Source organism: Amphiura filiformis, chromosome 7 (genome assembly GCF_039555335.1).
Source record: "Amphiura filiformis chromosome 7, Afil_fr2py, whole genome shotgun sequence".
NCBI lineage: Eukaryota > Metazoa > Echinodermata > Ophiuroidea > Amphilepidida > Amphiuridae > Amphiura > Amphiura filiformis.
In genome coordinates, this window is record NC_092634.1 from 34,136,836 (window position 1) to 34,156,518 (window position 19,683).

Below are 19,683 nucleotides of genomic sequence, written 5' to 3' on the forward strand. Positions count from 1 at the left end.
GATTTTTGAAATTCGCAATTTAATACACATTTTATGGCAAATCATTAAAATTGATATTTTTGATATTTAACAGTACTTGAAGTAAACTTTATAAATCTGATGATTTATACTTAAAGTGTATGTAGGTGGGATGAAAAGCCGACGATCAATTGAAAATTCTGACCTTTCAGTATTGGAGATATGGATTTTTTTCCCAAAACACCAAAAAAAATAGGTCTTTTGGGAAAAAATCCATATCTTCAATATGAAAGGTCAAAATTTTCAATTGACCGTCGGCTTTTCCTCCCAGCTACATACACTTTAAGAATATATCATTAGATTTATATAATTTACCGAGGACTGTTATGTATCAAAATTTGAAAAATATTAAATTTTATAATTTGTCATAAAAATTGTATTATATTGTGATTTTCAAAAATGAAAATTATTTGATATCAGAAAGACATGCTTCGTATTCAGAATGCAATTCGATAGGTCTGAGGTGCTCTCATATCCCTCAAAAAATACTGTCGAAACGCTCATTCCAGATCCCTTAAGTTAAGAAATTATGTCATATGTGACACAATCTGGTCCATGGAGGCCAAGGCAGCAGATTTGAAATTGAGATAAAGGCAAAAACATGGAGTAAAAAATAAGAAAATACATAAGAAAATAGACATCACACATCTTTAGAACTTGAGAACCAAGTATGCTAGACTTTAAGGTGTTTTCAGTATATGTGTGCATCCATATCAAAACGATGCACTTGTCGGCTGCTACATGTGTCTCATTTCACATAATAGCTAGGAATAAATACCAGACTCATCTCAAGTGGAGGTCACTTCAAATCATCCTCAAGTCAACTTGTATAAGGAATGTTCTTTGTATTCCTAAACCATGTGACTTGAGATGATTTGAAGTGACCTCCACTTCGGAGATGAGTCTGGTATTTATTCCTAGCTATTATGTGAAATGAGACACATGTAGCAGCCGACAAGTGCATCGTTTTGATATGGATGTACACATATGATAGTCTAATGTATCTATAAGGTAATGGTAACTCAATTTTCAAAAAGGCCTTGGCCCCATAGACCAGATTGTGTCACATATAATCGGTTGGCAGAAAAAAATTTCAAAATTATTTAAAATTAAAAACTTTGAATTCACACCCATGTACTCTATCCTCACACATAAGTTGAAAGACATGGTATTTTACAAAATGAAAAAAGTGCAAGCAGGGGTGCGTTCATATTTAAAATACATAAGCATGTAATGACAAAATTGATATCGGCAACTACAAATATTGTTGCCTAAAGTATGATAAAAAAAGAAAACAAGTTATAATAGTATACACTGTTGCAAGAGCCCTGTTTTTGTAAAAACACTGTAGCCACTGCACCAAATTACCTTAATAATATTATATGTCTCCTCGGTTTGTTTTCATTAACACAAATTCTTCAACTTTTTTTTTCACTATAGATAGTAGCCATTATGAAAGGTTACAGTTTCCATATGGGTCCTCTTACACTGACATTCAAGGTTTCAAATTCTACTCTATTTTTTTTAATTTGACTGTGATATTTACAACAAATTGTTGGCAATTACGTGATGTATGCACTGCACGAGCGTGCATCCCACGTGATGTGATGAGGCAATCATCCTAAGTGATATTTAGGCACGAAATGTGCAAAATGTGCAGTCCTTCTGCCTTTCATTGCAGGAGTAATTAAGCAAGCAAACAAACTCTACAAAAGTGGGGTTAAACATAATTTTGGTCAGTGATCTACATTATTCAAATTGACTGCCTCAATCAAGATATCTTTTTCCCACATGAGAAAATATTACTATTCACACCTTCCTGCTTCTAACAAAAGTACAGTCCTTCCGCCTTTCATTGCATGAGTAATAAACAAGCAAACAAACCCTACAAAAGTGGGGCTAAACATAATTGGTCCATGATCTACATTATTCATGTGCCCATTTAACTGCTAAGGTCAGGAGTAATAAAGAAGAAACAAACTCTACATAAAAGCAGTTAAACATTATTGGTCCATGATCCACATTTTTCATGTGCCCATTTAATTGCTGAGGTCATGCCACACCATAAAGGGACAATGGGATATATAGTAATTTTGGCAGCAAACTACAGATTTCAAATTTGACATGCTTCAATGAAAAATAAACCTTAGAGCTTTTGACATCAAGGTCTGTATGCACAAAACAAGTTAGATTTATAAGTCTAACTTTAGTGCATATGGACCCAAAAGTTTCACAAGTTCACTTCAGAAAATGTCTGGGTATGAAGGAAATCTTATATAATAAACATACAAAGGAATATTTGAGGAACTCACACAATTTTAAGTTAAACTCAGTAGATTTTTTTTAGTCAAGTGTTTTTAGTCACACCTTACATATACCTTACACACAGTCTCTCAAAATATATAGTTTAAAATTCTTCTAAACAAATCCAAAATCTTTCATTGACCATCTGATGTTTGCAGGTCTCTTAACCCCATGAGAACTACCTGCCGATTGGCCAAAAAGAAGTTTTCATTATCAATTGGACCAATCAGCAACATTGTTAGAATAATTTCACCACACAAAAAAATCAGGGTGAATTATTTGCAAAGCTCCATTCTGATTGGTGATTAAAGTGAAGATATCATCTAATTGACCAATCAGAGGCAATGTTATATCGGCAGGTAGTGCTCAGGGAGTTAAAATATGTCAATAATAATATTAAAAGACTATATCCCTTTAATCTTTCACTGACAGTAATGTCAGTGGTAATTGTACAGCATACGATTATGACATGGTACAGTTGACATTCAGCAATTACCCCAAAAGAATCTCTTAGGTTTTATGTCTACAAACCAATGTTAAGTACGGGTACATTTTTTGATATTCTTCACACACACATACATAAGTTATATACTGTAAAGTGGAAATTGTCATGCTTCATTTATTTATGTGTCCCAGGCAGCTACTTCTAAAATAACAATTGCATGACAGAATCATCATCATCAGTCGGCTGCGGAGCAGGCGACTACAAGCTTTCTCCAACTAATGCGATCCTGGGCAAGCGAAACAATCCTGCCTGGCTGCAGCATCCCTCCATGAATATATTCTTTCTTTTGTGTATAGTTCAATGTATGAAACTTAAAATTAAAAATTAAAAAAACCAAGTTGAACAGTTCAAGTCTTGGCATAGGAATTTTGTGTTGGCCTTTTGTGTACAGTTTATAGATGGCAGCTTAGAATCTCAAATTTAAAAACAAGTGAAAAACTTAAAAATTGATCATGCATGATAAATTACACAATGTGAAATTTCCACTTTTACATTAGGCTACATCTTTTCTTATTCATATTTCAACATTTTTTATTTCATTCTTTGACACAAGATTATCATTATAACCAGTGAAGCACCACATACTTTATACATTTTATGAGGAATAATAAAAACTTTAAAAGTTAACATTCTAATAACTTATAATATATACTATATAACTTATATGTAGACTCTACACTTATGTGTAGACTCTAAAAAACATGCGGTTAACATGGTTGGGTGTGTAGTTGATAATGCAGAATGTGGTTACAATTTTAACGACATGTGGTTTACATACTTGTTTTTCCATAACGTAGTGATAAGAAATAATCATGTTACTTGATGTAATCACAACATTACCTGACATTATGCCTGGTCAAGCACCCTCACATACCCGAACGTAGTGAGGGTGCTTGGTATGTACGCCATGGCCATGTAAAAATTAAGATGGATTGGCAGCATCCATGCCTGTAAATTTAAGCTTCTTGAAAACATTGTTGTATATGAAACCACAAATTAACAAACTTCAATATGCATTACATACAAAAAAGGACAGCTTTATTATCATTACCGATCCTTCAGAAAATTTCACTCTTGTGACTGTTTGATGCAAAAGAGGATAATATTTTCTTAATCCCAAGAAATTGACTGCATTTGTCTGTAATAAGCATAACCTGATATGGTTATTTTATCAACTGCATGGTTGAAAAAGTACTTAACTATGAACCCAACCACAGTAACTACATAGTTTTAAATGTGTACACATCATCGTTTGCTTTAAAGACAAAATTGGATCAGAAATAAAACAAATACAAAATTTACATGTACCATGTACAGATAATAGATGTATATATAATGGCAAGATACTTTTTTCATTGTCTTGAAGAAATTTCACAATCACCTCATGGTATTTTCAGTCACAGGATTTTGATTTTAATTTTACAAAGTTACTTTGAGGCAAATTAACTACCTTATAAACTCTATAATTAGCATTATGTGCTTACTATCGAGCGCTTTTGAAAACATGAAACTGTACCAAAGTCTGGCGCTTTACACATTTGCAGATTACCTTGTTCATATATTACTATGTGTATCGATGATTTGCTCCAAAACCTTTACATTTCTGTGGATGGGGTTATTCGTATTTGCATATTTTGAAAGCGCTCGATAGTATGTTTTCCATGCCTCTGATTGAAATGGTCTATTGGGCAATTCCATTTAAAATCCACACTACCTCTGTGGAAGATTTTGGGGGAGTATGAATTTCAAAATTAACAAATTAGCCGCTGCATTTGAAACTCACCCTCCCTCAGGGGAAGATTCAGGTTGAATGTTTCTCAGAGGGTGTATGAAATTCAAAGAGCTGCCTAAGTTGCTCATTCCATTTGAAATTCATATTCCCCCTGTGGCAGATATTTTCAAAATCTTTAACAGGGGTAGTGTGGATTTTAAATGGAATAGCCCATTTGAGGAACAAAGTAGGTGGAAAGCTAGTCGGCAAATTTGCAAAACTTCAATTTGCTCACTGCAAAAACATCACCAAATTATTAATAAATCTCTCTCATTAAAATATTTCAATAAAATCTTGGGGAAAATGGTAAAACAGCATATAAGATTTGATTTAGCGAGGCACGACACACATGAACAACATATTTAACATATAAATTATTGATACATTATAAATCTCATTATCCAAATAAAGTATCACCAGATGGTCCCGGTATTGTAAACCCTGACCTATGCATTCCATATAAGGCAAGAATGAAACCGCCAAACAACGTACCTACCACCATGATACTAATGCAAAGCCATTTCACGTTCCACTTGTATCTCGCAGGAGCGAAGCAACTCAAGAACGACGAACATGCGGTTAAGGTGAAAACGATTGAAACGAAGGTGTTGATAGCAACGATCTTGCCAAATTTAGCGAAGAGTTGGATGGTGGTGCACGATAGGGGTATCGCTGCTATTAACGTGGTGATGGCGCTGCTTAAAATTGACACGCCTATCGTCGTGAGTGCTTGTCTTGTACGCCACTGTCGTAATGCCCCGTTAGACTGTGAAATAAATAATTCATAACCTCATTAATAAACGTGATGCTTGCGATCCAATCAGATTTAGTTATTTATGAAAATGCGAACGCAAATTGAGGTCATTAATACCGCACAATTAACCACAAAATGCGTTAATTGTTTTACAGTAAATATTAGTGCATCAAACAAACTGTGTGCGCGCTGGCTGCCGTATTTGGATTGCGCACTACCATATTTGCACAGATTGTGATATGCACTTTTGTTATTGGTCGTCCTGTTTTAGCCTGATTGATTTTTGGAAAAGAAAAGATGTAAAAATCATTTTATTTTTATAAACTCTTGAGCAAAATTGTGTGTTATTTTTATAAGGTGAAGAGATCAAAGTGACGGTTATGAATGAGGTTAATAACTTTGCATCAGTCGGGCATTGTGAAAAATCTAAACATTTTGCTTTGGACTTCAGAATATCTCGGGATATTCCTCGGTTCCAAAGGCAGAATGTTTAGATTTTTCACAATGCCCTCCAAATAACCGATGCCCAGTTATTTAAACCTCTAATTAATTGGTTCAAATTCAACAAGATTGTTTTGAAAAGAATATTGATACATGTATGAGAATATCCAATATAAGAACAATAATTGAAGCAAGCAATTAATTTGAATTCATTATCAATTCACTTAGTCACTTTTAGCATTACGTATATCTTTTACAGCCCTTCAAGCTTCACACCATCTCATTAACAAATTTTCCTTCTGTAAATTGAAATTAATTTAGTCCCATCCCTAATTAGCGCACACCAGTTCTTTTCTACTACCTTACTAATATCTGGTTAAGCGCTTCTTTCCGAGTATTTTTTACTCAGAAGTAAACCACCTAAACAGTATCTGGAATTGTATATCCATTTCTGCTACATTTATTTTACAGTAACTTTCTTTATCGTAATCACAGCATACTTACGTTGCATGAAAAATTTGATTTTGACTGTTCATGAGGGAAATGGTAAAAATTACCTCTGTAGGTGATCTACCTAAGGTATACGTACTAATGCCCAGGCATGAGAATGGCATATTTGAAAACTGCCTGAAAAGTGTATGAATTCGGCCTTTCAAGGCCCACAACAGGCTGAAAAAAATTTGGACAACAAAACTGCCTGAATTCAGGCAAAAGCCTGAAAATTCTCATGCCTGAATGCCTCTCCTCTCCCTCCTATCATAAATAACAGCCCACATCTGTATCTAAATGACCCATCTAATATGGATTTAAATACAGTTTTTACCCCTTGTATCCCTACTCCAGTATCTAGCCCCTGCAGTACTTACTTTAGTTTCAGCATTGGGTACCTCATCGCCTGCGACAAGATAACCTTCTATAAGATGAATACAATAATCTACTGATGATCCTAGATAGTGATACCGCTTCTACACCCCTCCCTCTTCATCCCTATCATAGGCCTACTCCAGTAACTAGCCCCTGCAGTACTTACTTTAGTTTCAGCATTGGGTACCTCATCGCCTGCAACAAGATATCCTTCTATAAGATGAATACAATAATCTACTGATGATCCTACTAATATAGATAGTGATACTGCTTCTACATTCCTCCCCTTTAGCCCTATCATAGGCCTACTCCAGTAACTAGCCCCTGCAGTACTTACTTTAGTTTCAGCATTGGGTACCTCATCGCCTGCAACAAGATATCCTTCTATAAGATGAATATAATAATCTACTGATGATCCTACTAATATGGATAGTGATACCACTACACCCCCTTTTATCCCTATCATAGGCCTACTCCAGACCCCTGCAGTACTTACTTTAGTTTCAGCATTGGGTACCTCATCGCCTGCAACAAGATATCCTTCAATAAGATGAATACAATAATCTACTGATGATCCTACTAATATGGATAGTGATACCACTACACCCCCTTTTATCCCTATCATAGGCCTACTCCAGACCCCTGCAGTACTTACTTTAGTTTCAGCATTGGGTACCTCATCGCCTGCAACAAGATATCCTTCAATAAGATGAATACAATAATCTACTGATGATCCTACTAATATAGATAGTGATACCGCTTCTACAGCACCCATCTGCCAGCCTAGAAGATAGAACATGCTTATAACTACCAGGATAACACCTGCAATAAAACAGAAATAAGAGACCATTAATTTATAAGAAGAAAAAAAAAGTCTCACAGCTGCCACCTTTGTTTTGCGGTGCACATTTGCCTCATAGAAACCAACCCTGTGTGAATTATAATCTTCACAATCACAAAAGTAAAAATATATACCGTAAATGCCCTGGGGTGTTGTTGCATTTTTCCAAAAGAGAGGCGTTTATTAGAAGTGAATTTTTAGTGAAACAAAACTTCAAAATCGGATTCAAGTTCCTGATGGTGATCCTGTAAAAAGGAGGAATTTATGACTATACTAGTGCTACTACTGATGGCCGCGCCCACGGAATCATGTGGAAAATGAAATTTTCGCGGCAAATACAACAAAATTACATCCCTAAGTGCATCATCAAGCAAAAATCTGATAAAATTAATGAAATTCTACCATAATTAGGCAATGAAACGGATGGAAGTTTGAGTCATAATAGGTTTTGTCCATGCAATTTTGTGACTGTCACTGACATGACTGATACAATTTTAAGCTTACTCACACAATCATACCTGCCAACATTGAAAACCTAGAAAACAGAGTCCGTGGCAAGTTTTTGGCGACTTTGGAGAACCTCTAGACCTATTCTGAAGGTTTGCATTTGAGGAGGGATTTATACTTCATATTCAACACATATTTGATGACTACAACCTTTGAAAAAATGTGAAAAAACATTCTGGGACCTGTTTTTATAAATTTGAAAAATATGCTTCCTTCACACAGAAAATGTGCTTTTAAAAATGCAGTTTCCTATACTTTTGTACATAACGATCATTTGTTGAAGCGATTCTTTAGCTTTACAACAAGGCCTATGTGATTGATAGGACACTGATATGATGCACAATACAAAGTTGAAAATTCAGGAAAATAAATCCATTTAAAAAAAAATATTTCAAGTTTTTGGTGACTTTGGAAACCACTAGACATATTCTGAGGTGCTAGGATCATTCACAGTTAATTTGAAAAAAAAGGAAAACAATTACCAAAAATTTACAGTTTGTTATCCTTAATATGTAAACCACTAACTAATGTTTACCTCTTCATCTATCACAAATATTAAACATGCATTGTTTTTCCATGCGTTTTATAATATGTGCTAGATAAAGAGGTAAACATTAGTTAGTGGTTTGCATATTAAGGATAACAAACTGTAATTTTTTCTTAATTTTTCTCCAATTTTTTTCAAATTCACTGTGAATAATCCTAGCACTTCAAAATAGGTCCAGTGGTTCTCCAAAGTCGCCAAAACTTTGGAAAAAACAAAAAAAACAAAACAAAAAACAAAAAACTCGGAAATCGGAGTGACTCGCAAAAATCTGAGTAGTTGGCAGGTATGCAATATGGCACGGAAATGTTTGCAGGAGGGGGGGAGGGGCGTTTATTACCGGGGAGCATTTATTACAGACAATACGGTAGGCATTTGTTTAAAGAATTGTGTGATTAAAAATAAAAATTGCACGATATAGTTCTATTTTTAATAATGTGCATTTTATTAAAAAATGTTTGTGTTTGTCATACTAACCTGTTATTGTGAAGAAGGCAATGAGTAGAATACCAACATGGGCTGTGAATATAACGATTGCTATAACACACACTAGTAGCGAGAGCGCTAGACCGTAGATGGCACTGGTGACACCTAAAATACAAAAATATTTAAAATTAAAATGAGGTAAGGCTTAATTATATGAGCCATATACTGTAAAATAAGTGGTCTTAAGTTTTCTTTTGTTCTTCCTCTCTGAGTGGGTAAAATGAAAATTGTGGAATCCTTTGTGAAGCACACTTCGGAGGAGTATGAATTTTCAACATTCAAAACAAAGCGTATGTATGAAGTATTTTTGACGAGTTAAATGAAATCGGGGTAATCGTGGCCTGCATACAGTCCTACCACAACAGGGCACCGCTGAGATGTTGCTTACTTAAGAAAACACATAAAATGTATACTCGGCTACCAATATCTTGCACAATACAAAGCAATTATAAAGGCTGCATTTAGGTTTTGCGCATGTTTGAATTTGGGGTGCTTCAGTAACTATTATAGGCAAGGTAAGTAACATCAACAAGGGCCATCAAAAGTGAATATTCAATTTCCATCAACATATCTGTTGTGCCCTTTTTGTTGCACACAGAGCAGTATATGGTGATGATACTTACCGACTATTTCCATGAAAACTTGTTTCCAATATTCACTAGTTTGGTAGGCACTTTCCACACCAACTCTTTCCTCATCAGTTAGTTCTGCTTTGATGTCATCAAGAGCATGCTCCCATAGGTTGTAATCCTTGTAGGCTTCAAATGATGACTTGCCCATGTAGGTTACCTGGTAATTGAATCAGTAAAATATCAAATTAAGAAGGGGGCCTAATGTTTCACCCTAGCAGGGAGTAAGGGAATGAGAGACACACATGATGAGTAGTATATATAACACTTGTTTCATAGTGTTATGCCTTTTTGCTGCTCAGCCCATTAATGGTGATATTTGTCACTGCACAGTCGCACACAAACTGCTAGCAGTGACCAAGCATCTCACCAATAAACTGATCACAGATACTTTAATTCACCTTTTTGGTAAATCCCATAAGCCTTTGTTTGCGAGTACACCTAAGAACCTTGTCATTCTGCGTCACGCCGCTCTGCGCCGATGCGCACATCGTTTATCGAACATCGTTACTGCGCATTGCAAGTCGGCGTGACGTAAAATGACGAGTTCTCAGGTGTACTCGCAATGGGTTATGTGATTTACCGAAAAGGTCAATTGACAAATCATGAGGAGTTGACTTCAAATCAACTTGGACTAGTGTCGCTTATGACGTATGGCACTGCATGTTATTTTGAGAACAGAACAGCGACATGTTTGCAAACCGCTGCTGCCGAGCGTTGTGACTGCCCTGGATTTATTAATCACAAAACACTACGAAACCAGCCTAATGTATATGATGAAGTTCCATGAGGAGCAGTTGGATGAGTTCCAGACAAGAAATCTGAGTGCTCTGGTTCAATTTTTTTTTGCTTTTCTCATCTTTCAATTCATTTATGTCAGAACATAGTTTCCTCTCTGCAGAATCATAAACACATAACGTCACTGGGCAGAAAAACCTAATAATTATGTGAATTTCTCTTTTGATGTCAACCCTTTCTATGTAGTAAACAAAGTCCAATGACAAAACCTCATATGTGTCATTTTGCATGAGAAGCAAAAGAATGGTTTAGAAACATCATGCAGCTTGGACACATACACAATTATACAGTTTTATGCAAAGTGACACATAAAAAAGAATTGCACATGAGGTTTATGGAACCCATCTTTTACATAATAAGATTGCATTTTGACCTTTCGAATTACATGAGCTCTTCCCCACCCAATGACGATAAGCAGTTAATGTATATTTGGAACCATATTGACCAAACTACAAAGGTAGCACCAACACAACCACATACCCATAAACATACACACCACCATCCCACAACTTTGTACCAATTTATATGTATTCAAATTTTAAAGTTATAAAACCAAATAGGTGAGACATAATTAGTGAATATACTTACTGATTCGAAAGCCATAGCAAGCCACACAAGCTCTCCTATATTTGTTTTCCCTATGGACTTTGACCTTTGACCCTTCATAAGGTTTGGCCTTGGTAGATCAGCACATTCAGGAACGACTTGCGCTAGTCGACTAATTGTATTCTCAACAGCTGCAAATGATCAACAAAAACAAAGTCATCACAGATTAAAGAAAAGAGTCATCACCATTATTATCCGTTTATTAATTTGCAAACAGATGTAATTTTTTATGTTTTCTTACAATTGTAGTCACAAAATTCTAAGACTTAACAATCAACATCTGGAGTATAGGATAAGAGTTGGCTCATAATCTAAATATTTTGTGTTATTTTTTATAAATGGTAATGAAAAAGGGTAAAAATGTTTTGTTTTTTCAAAAATTAGAAAGCACAATTTGAAATTAGTCTCAACTCAATAAGGATTTAGCTATGTTTCATTTGGCAAAACAGGATCATATTTTTTAATCCATAAAAATTAGTGTTGTATTTTTCTGGAATCTGGAGTAGGTCTGTCCTCTCTGATAATGACTTGCAGATAACCGTTCAGATCTTACTAAGTATGGTGTCAGAAAGCTGAATAAAGTTATTAAGTCACATGGGGCTTGAAAGGGAGGAAGGAAGAGAAGGAAGGAACCAAAGAAAATGTACTCACATGACGGAAAGCATTCCGCTCCGCCATTCATCACTATGTCTGTCCTCTTTGCCAATGACTTACAAATTTTACAAAGGGCTCTAATGGTGCCAAAATCCTGGTTGAAGAACTTATCAATTTTAATTTTAAACTTATCATCATAGATTACTGTGCCCTGTTGGTATTAAAATAGACAAAGTTTCAGGCATGTTAGATATTGATTTGTACATTGTTTCAGATGATTATAAGAAATTCAACTCGAAATAAGATATCTAGAAATAATGTAGTACTGTATTCGATCACCCACACACAGGCGCCAATTTATAATGATGAAATGGAAGTTATATTACAGACCTGCCAACCTACCGAAGTCAGAAAGAGGGCCATTGAGACCAAAATCTTGTATGTGTACACAAACCAGATACCGACAAATTCAAAGACTTGAGGTGTGCAATACTTTCAGAATACAGAAGCTTTTGCAGGTCTGAATTTATTACGATAGAGTAATTACAATGCTATAGCAAAATTGTGAAAAAAGTGAAATTTGGATAATTTTCTGCTGTTCTTATATTTAAATTTGCCATCACTGAAAGTTTCAGGAAACAGGATTGTCCCTCATTTTCACTTTGGTAAACCCCAAATGAGGGATAGTTGGCAGGTCTGTTATAAGTGGGAATTTACACACATTAAAGCGACAAAAAATAAGTGTATCTGAAATCAAAATCATCATAATAATAAGCTGGATGGTTTTGATAGTAAGAGTTTATTTGGACATATGGCAGAATTTACTTACAGATGCATTGAAATGGAGGCACTTAGACAGTTATCGGGTGAAAATGTCTGTAGGGGACGATTACTAGGCTAGGGAAGAGTGGTAAGTTGAATACAGTAGATTAGCTTGATATATGTGATGCGATCAAGCAAAATCAGTCGGAACTCGGAAATATTGAATTTTCAGTTTCTAGGATAGTAAAAAGCATTTACAAAGCTGCATTTGGCAGAAAACCCTATTGAAATTGAGCAACCAGTTCAAAAGATATGAGCAATTAAAGAATTTCCAAAACAAGAAATATCTCAAAATCAATATTTCCGAGTTCTGACTGATTTTGCTTCATCGCATCACATACTATAGAATGTACCTTTTTTATCTTTTTGTAACAACTTATTTTGGGTTTGATTTCATATTAAAGATAGCCGACTGCACACCAGACTGACTGGACCATATCAGAATGTGATTGCAAAATCTTAAATAAGATATATGTTGTACTCACAATGAATGAGAATCCCAAATATCACTTATTAAATTTACTACAAGTTTCCAGCTATATACTCTAACACAATACACAATCATGTTTTGTATAGACCACTTGACATCATTGTTTATCAAGGCGAGAGACTGGTCTATCAATATTTTTAAACAAACTGCTACACTGTTCAATGGCTTTCTCGTACTGAATGAAATGCGGTGGGCGATTTAAAATGCATGTGCCCTGAGCAAACTATGATGCGTAAGCACACTGCAGGGCAAAGAACAATGGAAATTGCCATAATTCGCGTGCATACTGCTGGGCAATGACGTCGCATGTCAAGTGGTCTATACAATGTTCACTCACTTTATCTTCATTGAGGACATGGTCCTTGGTGATATTACTGGAATCTACTCCAATCACTCCAAACACCACATATACCACAGCCGTGGTATCAAGAATAGGTCTGGCAGCTGCATTTCCACATTTGCCTCCATTGCAAGGGTTATAATCTGCTCCTGGTGAACCCCCAGAGCCTCCCCCAGTGTGAGCACCGGTATCTGGTCCAGGAGCCCCTCCTGGGCTATCACCACCTCCACTACCACCCCCACCACCCCTTGGGGGTAGGCTGGGTAGGTCAGCTGTATCTGAGAGAATATGATCATTATATTTTTATTATATTTATAAAATACGATATCAAAGTACATGTTGTGATTTTTTTTATCCTAAACTTTTATCATGTTCTAAGAAGTGATTGTAATTATCAATCAGTAATCTCCATATTGATTTCTCTAGCTCTTACAACCATTGTGTAAATCTCCTTTATTAAATACCCTCTGTTATACATAGAAAAAGTCCTTTTAATTGATTTTTGTGAATACTCTCAATCATCTGGGAATCGTAAAATGAGAGAATAAATTCAATCTAGTCAACAAAATTAATCAAACATACCTTAGAGCAACCAACGTTGCGGTCAGTACCACTGACCTCCAGCTGGGTTGTGATGTTAAATACTTGTAGTCCCGATGACCTTGCCAAATGACGTCACAAGTGACATCGTCACAAGTGACGTCATTGGGACTCATGGTGTTTAACATCATAACCCAGCTGAAGGTCAGTGGTACTGACCGCAGCATTGGTTGCTCCAAGGCCTATGATTATAGGCAAAAAAAAATGTTGTGTTGCCCTCAAGTGGGAAAAATGGAAAGTTGGGTCAGTTATTAGATTATCTTTTTTTTTTCTTTTCTAATATTCAGTTTAAAAAAAATCCCCATAAATATTAAGTAATGCTTCTTCCATTAGGGAATTTTGTCAGGATAATTAATTTAAGACTTCAATAAAATGTTAATTTTAAGTGAAAAACATTGATTTTTTTAAATATCTGTAAAAATCATCATTAAAAAAAATGCAACCATGATTTTTCAGGATTTAGGGTCGATCGCTGAGGGCAACACAACTATTTTTTGACCTTATACTATGGGAATGTAGCCATATTGGATTGTCATATGGGGACCAAAACTTTGTACCTGCAGCATTTGGAGCATAAGCTTGAACATTTTTAATGCATGTGTAATAAAAGGTTTGTGCATTTTTAGCGTGTTATAGCAAATATTTCATTAAATGTTGATTAATGTTGCATAAAGCACTGTAATGTTATTTTCCTTTCCTGCACTACAACTAAGTCTATAAGGTAAATGGCAGAATAAACTGTCAGCACACAATTTCCGTACCTGTAGATGAGTACTAGGTGACACAAACACATGGGCAACATTGGGCTATTCTAGTTGAAATCCATACACCCCCTATGGAAGACATGACCTTAAAATCTTCCACACAAGGAGTGTAAATTTCAAACAGGGTTACCTTAATGTGGGGTTCTACTCCACCTATATGGGAGATTATAAGGTCATGTCTTCTATTTGTGTATGGATTTCAACTGGAACAGCCCAATAAGTATGAAGTCTCGACCATCCATTCACATGCATAGGATAAAACTAGACACACCTTTGCACTGTCCTTTGTGTGCAACAGTAAATTTCTTCTCCAGTTGGCAGCTCACCACCTTCAGCTCACACTCATTGATGTGGGTGTTACCCTCTGTATCGCATAATGGCTCCATTTCAACTGGGCATCCAGTCTCACACTGGCATTTTGGCCCCAGGTTGGGAACATCCTCGCACTTAGCTCCATACTTGCAGTGAAGATCAATGTTGGCGCATGTTTTTTCTGATTGGGGTGAAACAATATAGGACGTCCAATGTACATATAATAAGAATCACACCAATGGCTAAGGAAGCAAAATGTACGTAGAATCCATGTATGAAGTTTATCAAGACTTGTGGTGCTGAAACCTGGTCAACAATATAGATCACTTGACATCAGTGTTTATCAAATGGCGAGCGACTGGTCTATCGACATGCTTGAACGAACCGCATCACTGTTCAATGGCTTTCTTATACTATATGAAATATGGTGGCTGATTTAAAATGCATGTGCCCTGAGCAAACTGCGATACGTACACACACTGCAGGGCAAAGAACAATGGAAATTGCAATAATTCGCATGCATACTGCTGGGCAAAGATGTCACATGTCAAGTGGTCTATAGAGAGAACAAAAATTCACAACAGCATAGTATACTGAGCATGATATGGTTTCCAAATCACTGCCTTGCATGCACTGATTTTGGTGACTTGTGACAAAACCAAGATAGATCTGGTATTTTCCAATGAAAACATTTTCTAATATAGCTATTAAAATTGGCCAAGTTAAAAGTTATACAATAAGGTATGCCACCCACCAGCAGTGTTAATTCCACGAGTATGCACCATTTATGAGTATGCACCATTTATGAGTATGCACTGTTTATTCTGTGAGTATGCACCATCTATGAGTATGCACTGTTTATAAATATGCACTGTTTATTCTGTGAGTATGCACCATTTATGAGTATGCACTGTTTATAAATATGCACTGTTTATTCTGTGAGTATGCACCATTTATGAGTATGCACTGTTTATAAATATGCACTGTTTATTCTGTGAGTATGCACCATTTATGAGTATGCACTGTTTATAAATATGCACTGTTTATTCTGTGAGTATGCACCATTTATGAGTATGCACTGTTTATAAATATGCACTGTTTATTCTGTGAGTATGCACCATTTATGAGTATGCACCGTTTACCAGATTCTAAAGTTGCACCAGCTACCTTAAATATACAGCAGCAATAAGAAATTATAGGTAACCATTAATGTCCCCTTTATCCATGCGGCGGGAAGACATATATCGAGGGTTGAGAGCCAGAAAGATTTCCTTTGTGAGTTCAGGCTTTGTGGTTCTCAACCCTCGATATTCAAGATTGAGACACAAATGTAACACGATCTTATCCAATCAGACCCAATCTACAATAATGAAATTAAGATATAGCAAAAATGAGGAACGAAAAACAATAAAAACATAAAAAAATTGGACATATAAGCGTATTGCATAACAATAGATACAGTTCGGAGGTTAATCCATCTCCTTTGTTATGCAATACGCCTATTGCATTGTGGGAATGAATTTCGGCACAAATTGACTTCCGGTAGAGAAACCCTAAATCCACATATTGAGTGGATTGTGTCACAAAATATTTCAAGACTTACTATCAGTAACAGGTGCTTTTGTGGTAACAGGAACCTTTGCTGTGGCAGTAGTGACAGCATCCGCTGCTGGAGTAGTGTTGGGAATAGAGTCTGTTGTCACCTTGTTGCCATGTGGTTTAGTTGTCACCTTGTTGTCATGTGTTTTAGTTGTCACATGCCTGCTTGGTGATGTCATCGAAGGAGGCAGATTTATAGTTGGCAGTGTGACAGGATGATGAACTGGTGCTTGTGGCTTCATTGAAATAAAAAAGGAAATTACTTTTATGTAAGCTTACAGGGCAAGAGCTTTTGACACAGATTCCTGATTTCTTTATGAAATTAATGCAAGGTATAATAGAGGCTCCCATCAGCAACGTCAATTAGTGTGTGCATATTTCTCTTGCTATCCTTGGCTTGAAGTAGGAGTAGGAGTAAGAGGAGGAGGAGGAAGAGGAGGAAAGGGATGAGGAGGGGATTGAGGATATTTTCTTGAGCTTGCTTCCACTTTTATACATCAGTGTTGCCTTTAAAATTAATGTTACCTACCCCAATTTGTGTAAATCCAGAGCATTATTTTAATTGATGCCTTTGTTGCTTATGCTGTATAAGCCCGATTAAGAAGACACTGATGATCCGAACCCTAACACCCAGACCTCTACGGGGGTCTCTAAAATCAATGAATTCTGGACATGATTTGCAACTGATATCTTCTCCATTGATCAGTTTTAGGCCAATCAAGATGTTGAAGATCCTATAAACCCTCTCTTGTGGTGGTGTCCATGCATTATTATAAAATCCCCCCTCCCCTTAAAAGCCATATTATATGGCTACTTACCCCCTCTTGAGTGAATCCTGAGCATGATTTGCAACTGATATCTTTTCCACTGAAGTTATAAGCCAGATCAAGAAGACGTTGAAGATTGGTATCCTCTCTATACAAGGCTGGTGGCCGACTGGATGGTTGGATTTGAAGGACTAAAGTGAGTGAGACGGCTACTACCAGTAGGTATGTACCTGTCATAACAAAACAAACAAGCAATGGATAGTACACTTAGGGATTCAATCAAGTTTGACCGTTGTTCATCCACGTCGTCTGCAAGGTTAAGTAAATCACACAGACATGCTGGACGTAAATAGTTAAATGGAGATGAACAATGGTGAAACATTATTGAATCCCTTTCAACAACAAAAATAAGCTACGGATTGTCTAATTCACATGGTTATTTTATGAAGAATGTTCATTGTCACAAAACCTTACAAGAAGATCGGTGATTCCTCGTTTAATATCATCAATAAAACTACAAAATAAAACGGCAATATTTAGCCGCTACCTCCAAAATACTGAATTCAAGTAAGCGTGTATACGCACACAGGTCCCAGCCATGACAAATTATAGGCGGTCATGCGTAACGCATATACGCTACTGTAAAAGTTTGGATTCATCATGGATTTACAACGGTTACTTCCTGTACAAAGGTTTTGGAAACGTTGTTGAATTTAATTTGGGTGGTCTGATTGTAACACATGGTGTTTTCTACTTCACATTGAGGCCCACTACCCAAACATTCTTATTCCAAATTCAACTGCTCCAGTGGGTGGATTCTAAAACAAAAATGACACACAAACATGGTGGAGTTGGTACTCTTTGGTTCTACCTCGTTGAGCAAGATACATACCTATGACGACCCATCTAAACTTTATCACTGGATCCGCCACAAATCTTTTCAGGAATGCCTGCAATAACTTGGTTGTTCCCCCTAAATTCTTCCTGGTGTTCCCATCTCCTACCACAGTACTGATGGCAACATTGTCCAACATGGGGACATCATCGTCATCACTTAGTAGACCTGTATGAGACAGATGGAAAAGTTGATCATTAGTTACTTCAGTGTTAACTCTAATTTACTTGAGAAAGGTGGAGAACCCAAAGAGCTAATTTTACTCTCCCTACAAATCTTGATACCACCTCATACTTTCCGGTTTGATCTCAGTTGATATATGCAGAGTACCGGAGAAGTAAATGAAAGGTCTGGGGTTCAAATCATAGACAAGTTATTGTTCTGAACACAGGCTATTTTTTGTCCATTACATTGCATACAGCCCGTAGTATGGCCCTCTATAACAATACGCTTACTGTATGGAATAAAGCGTGGTATCAACACATCCATCAATAGCATCAGATTGAGCATGTTATATCAAATCATTGATGGTCAGCTAGGGCTGTCATCAGCAAGGCCTTTGTCGACAATGTTGTCGACAAGGCACATTTTCCCGACAGTCGACAATACTAGTCAAATTGACGACAAGCAAGAAGGAAAAAAATGTTTACCAGGCATGTAGCAGTATGCTCGAGCATGGCAGCATCACACAATGATTGCGATGGCTAAGCTGCAAAAGTTTAATAAGAGAACAAAAATGCCAAAATGCCCTTAGGCCTATTCGAGAGCACATTTTATGTTAATGAGCAAGCATCTAGTCGGGACCATTGGTCAATTTGGTTGATCTGATTTGTTGTCTTTGTCGACAACGTGTCAACGTCGGGATTGACTTTTTCCCGACATGTCGCCAAGCCAAAAGCTTGCCGACGACAGCCCTATGGTCAGTAAATCTTCGCCACCATCCATAATTCTGGCTGTGTGCAGCATGTTTGCTTAGATTGAGAACCCAAAGAGCTTTTATTCTCCCTACAGATCTTGAATATCACCTCACACTTTCCGGTTTACTGGAGAAGTATATTGAATGTCTGGGGTTCAAATCATGAATGGGTAGTAATTTTTTGCCACCATCCATAATTTTAGTTATGTACAGCATGTGTGCTTGATGAGCTAGATTTTTTAACATGCAATATCTTAGAGAGAGAGGGAGAGAGCAAATAATTTTTCAAAGACTTGACTTATGGCTCTTGCTATCAATATTCAAGCTTAGTTTATACATTTTGAACAAAGGTTTTGTTTAAACTTTTGAACAGTGACACTCACTTCAAACTATTAACATTAGGGTTAGAGTATATGATTAAGGTTATGGCTAGGACAGCAGTCAGAAATTTAAAAAACCAATGACACTGCACACTTACACACTGCCACAAAAACAAAACAAAAAACGGAAAACACA

General features: G+C 36.4%; 1 protein-coding gene across 1 annotated transcript in view; it reads right to left on the minus strand.

The window, feature by feature from the left end:
* Positions 1-4,212: 4,212 nt before the first annotated feature.
* Positions 4,213-19,683, minus strand: part of LOC140157048 (protein dispatched homolog 3-like) — a 56,399-nt gene continuing 40,928 nt past the window's right edge. Inside the window, 11 exon segments of the mRNA XM_072180113.1 lie at positions 4,213-5,364; positions 7,313-7,479; positions 9,027-9,140; positions 9,659-9,824; positions 11,051-11,199; positions 11,720-11,873; positions 13,312-13,592; positions 14,950-15,171; positions 16,594-16,825; positions 17,408-17,586; positions 18,249-18,419. Coding sequence (XP_072036214.1) covers positions 4,996-5,364; positions 7,313-7,479; positions 9,027-9,140; positions 9,659-9,824; positions 11,051-11,199; positions 11,720-11,873; positions 13,312-13,592; positions 14,950-15,171; positions 16,594-16,825; positions 17,408-17,586; positions 18,249-18,419 — 2,204 coding nt within the window. The 3' untranslated portion in view covers positions 4,213-4,995.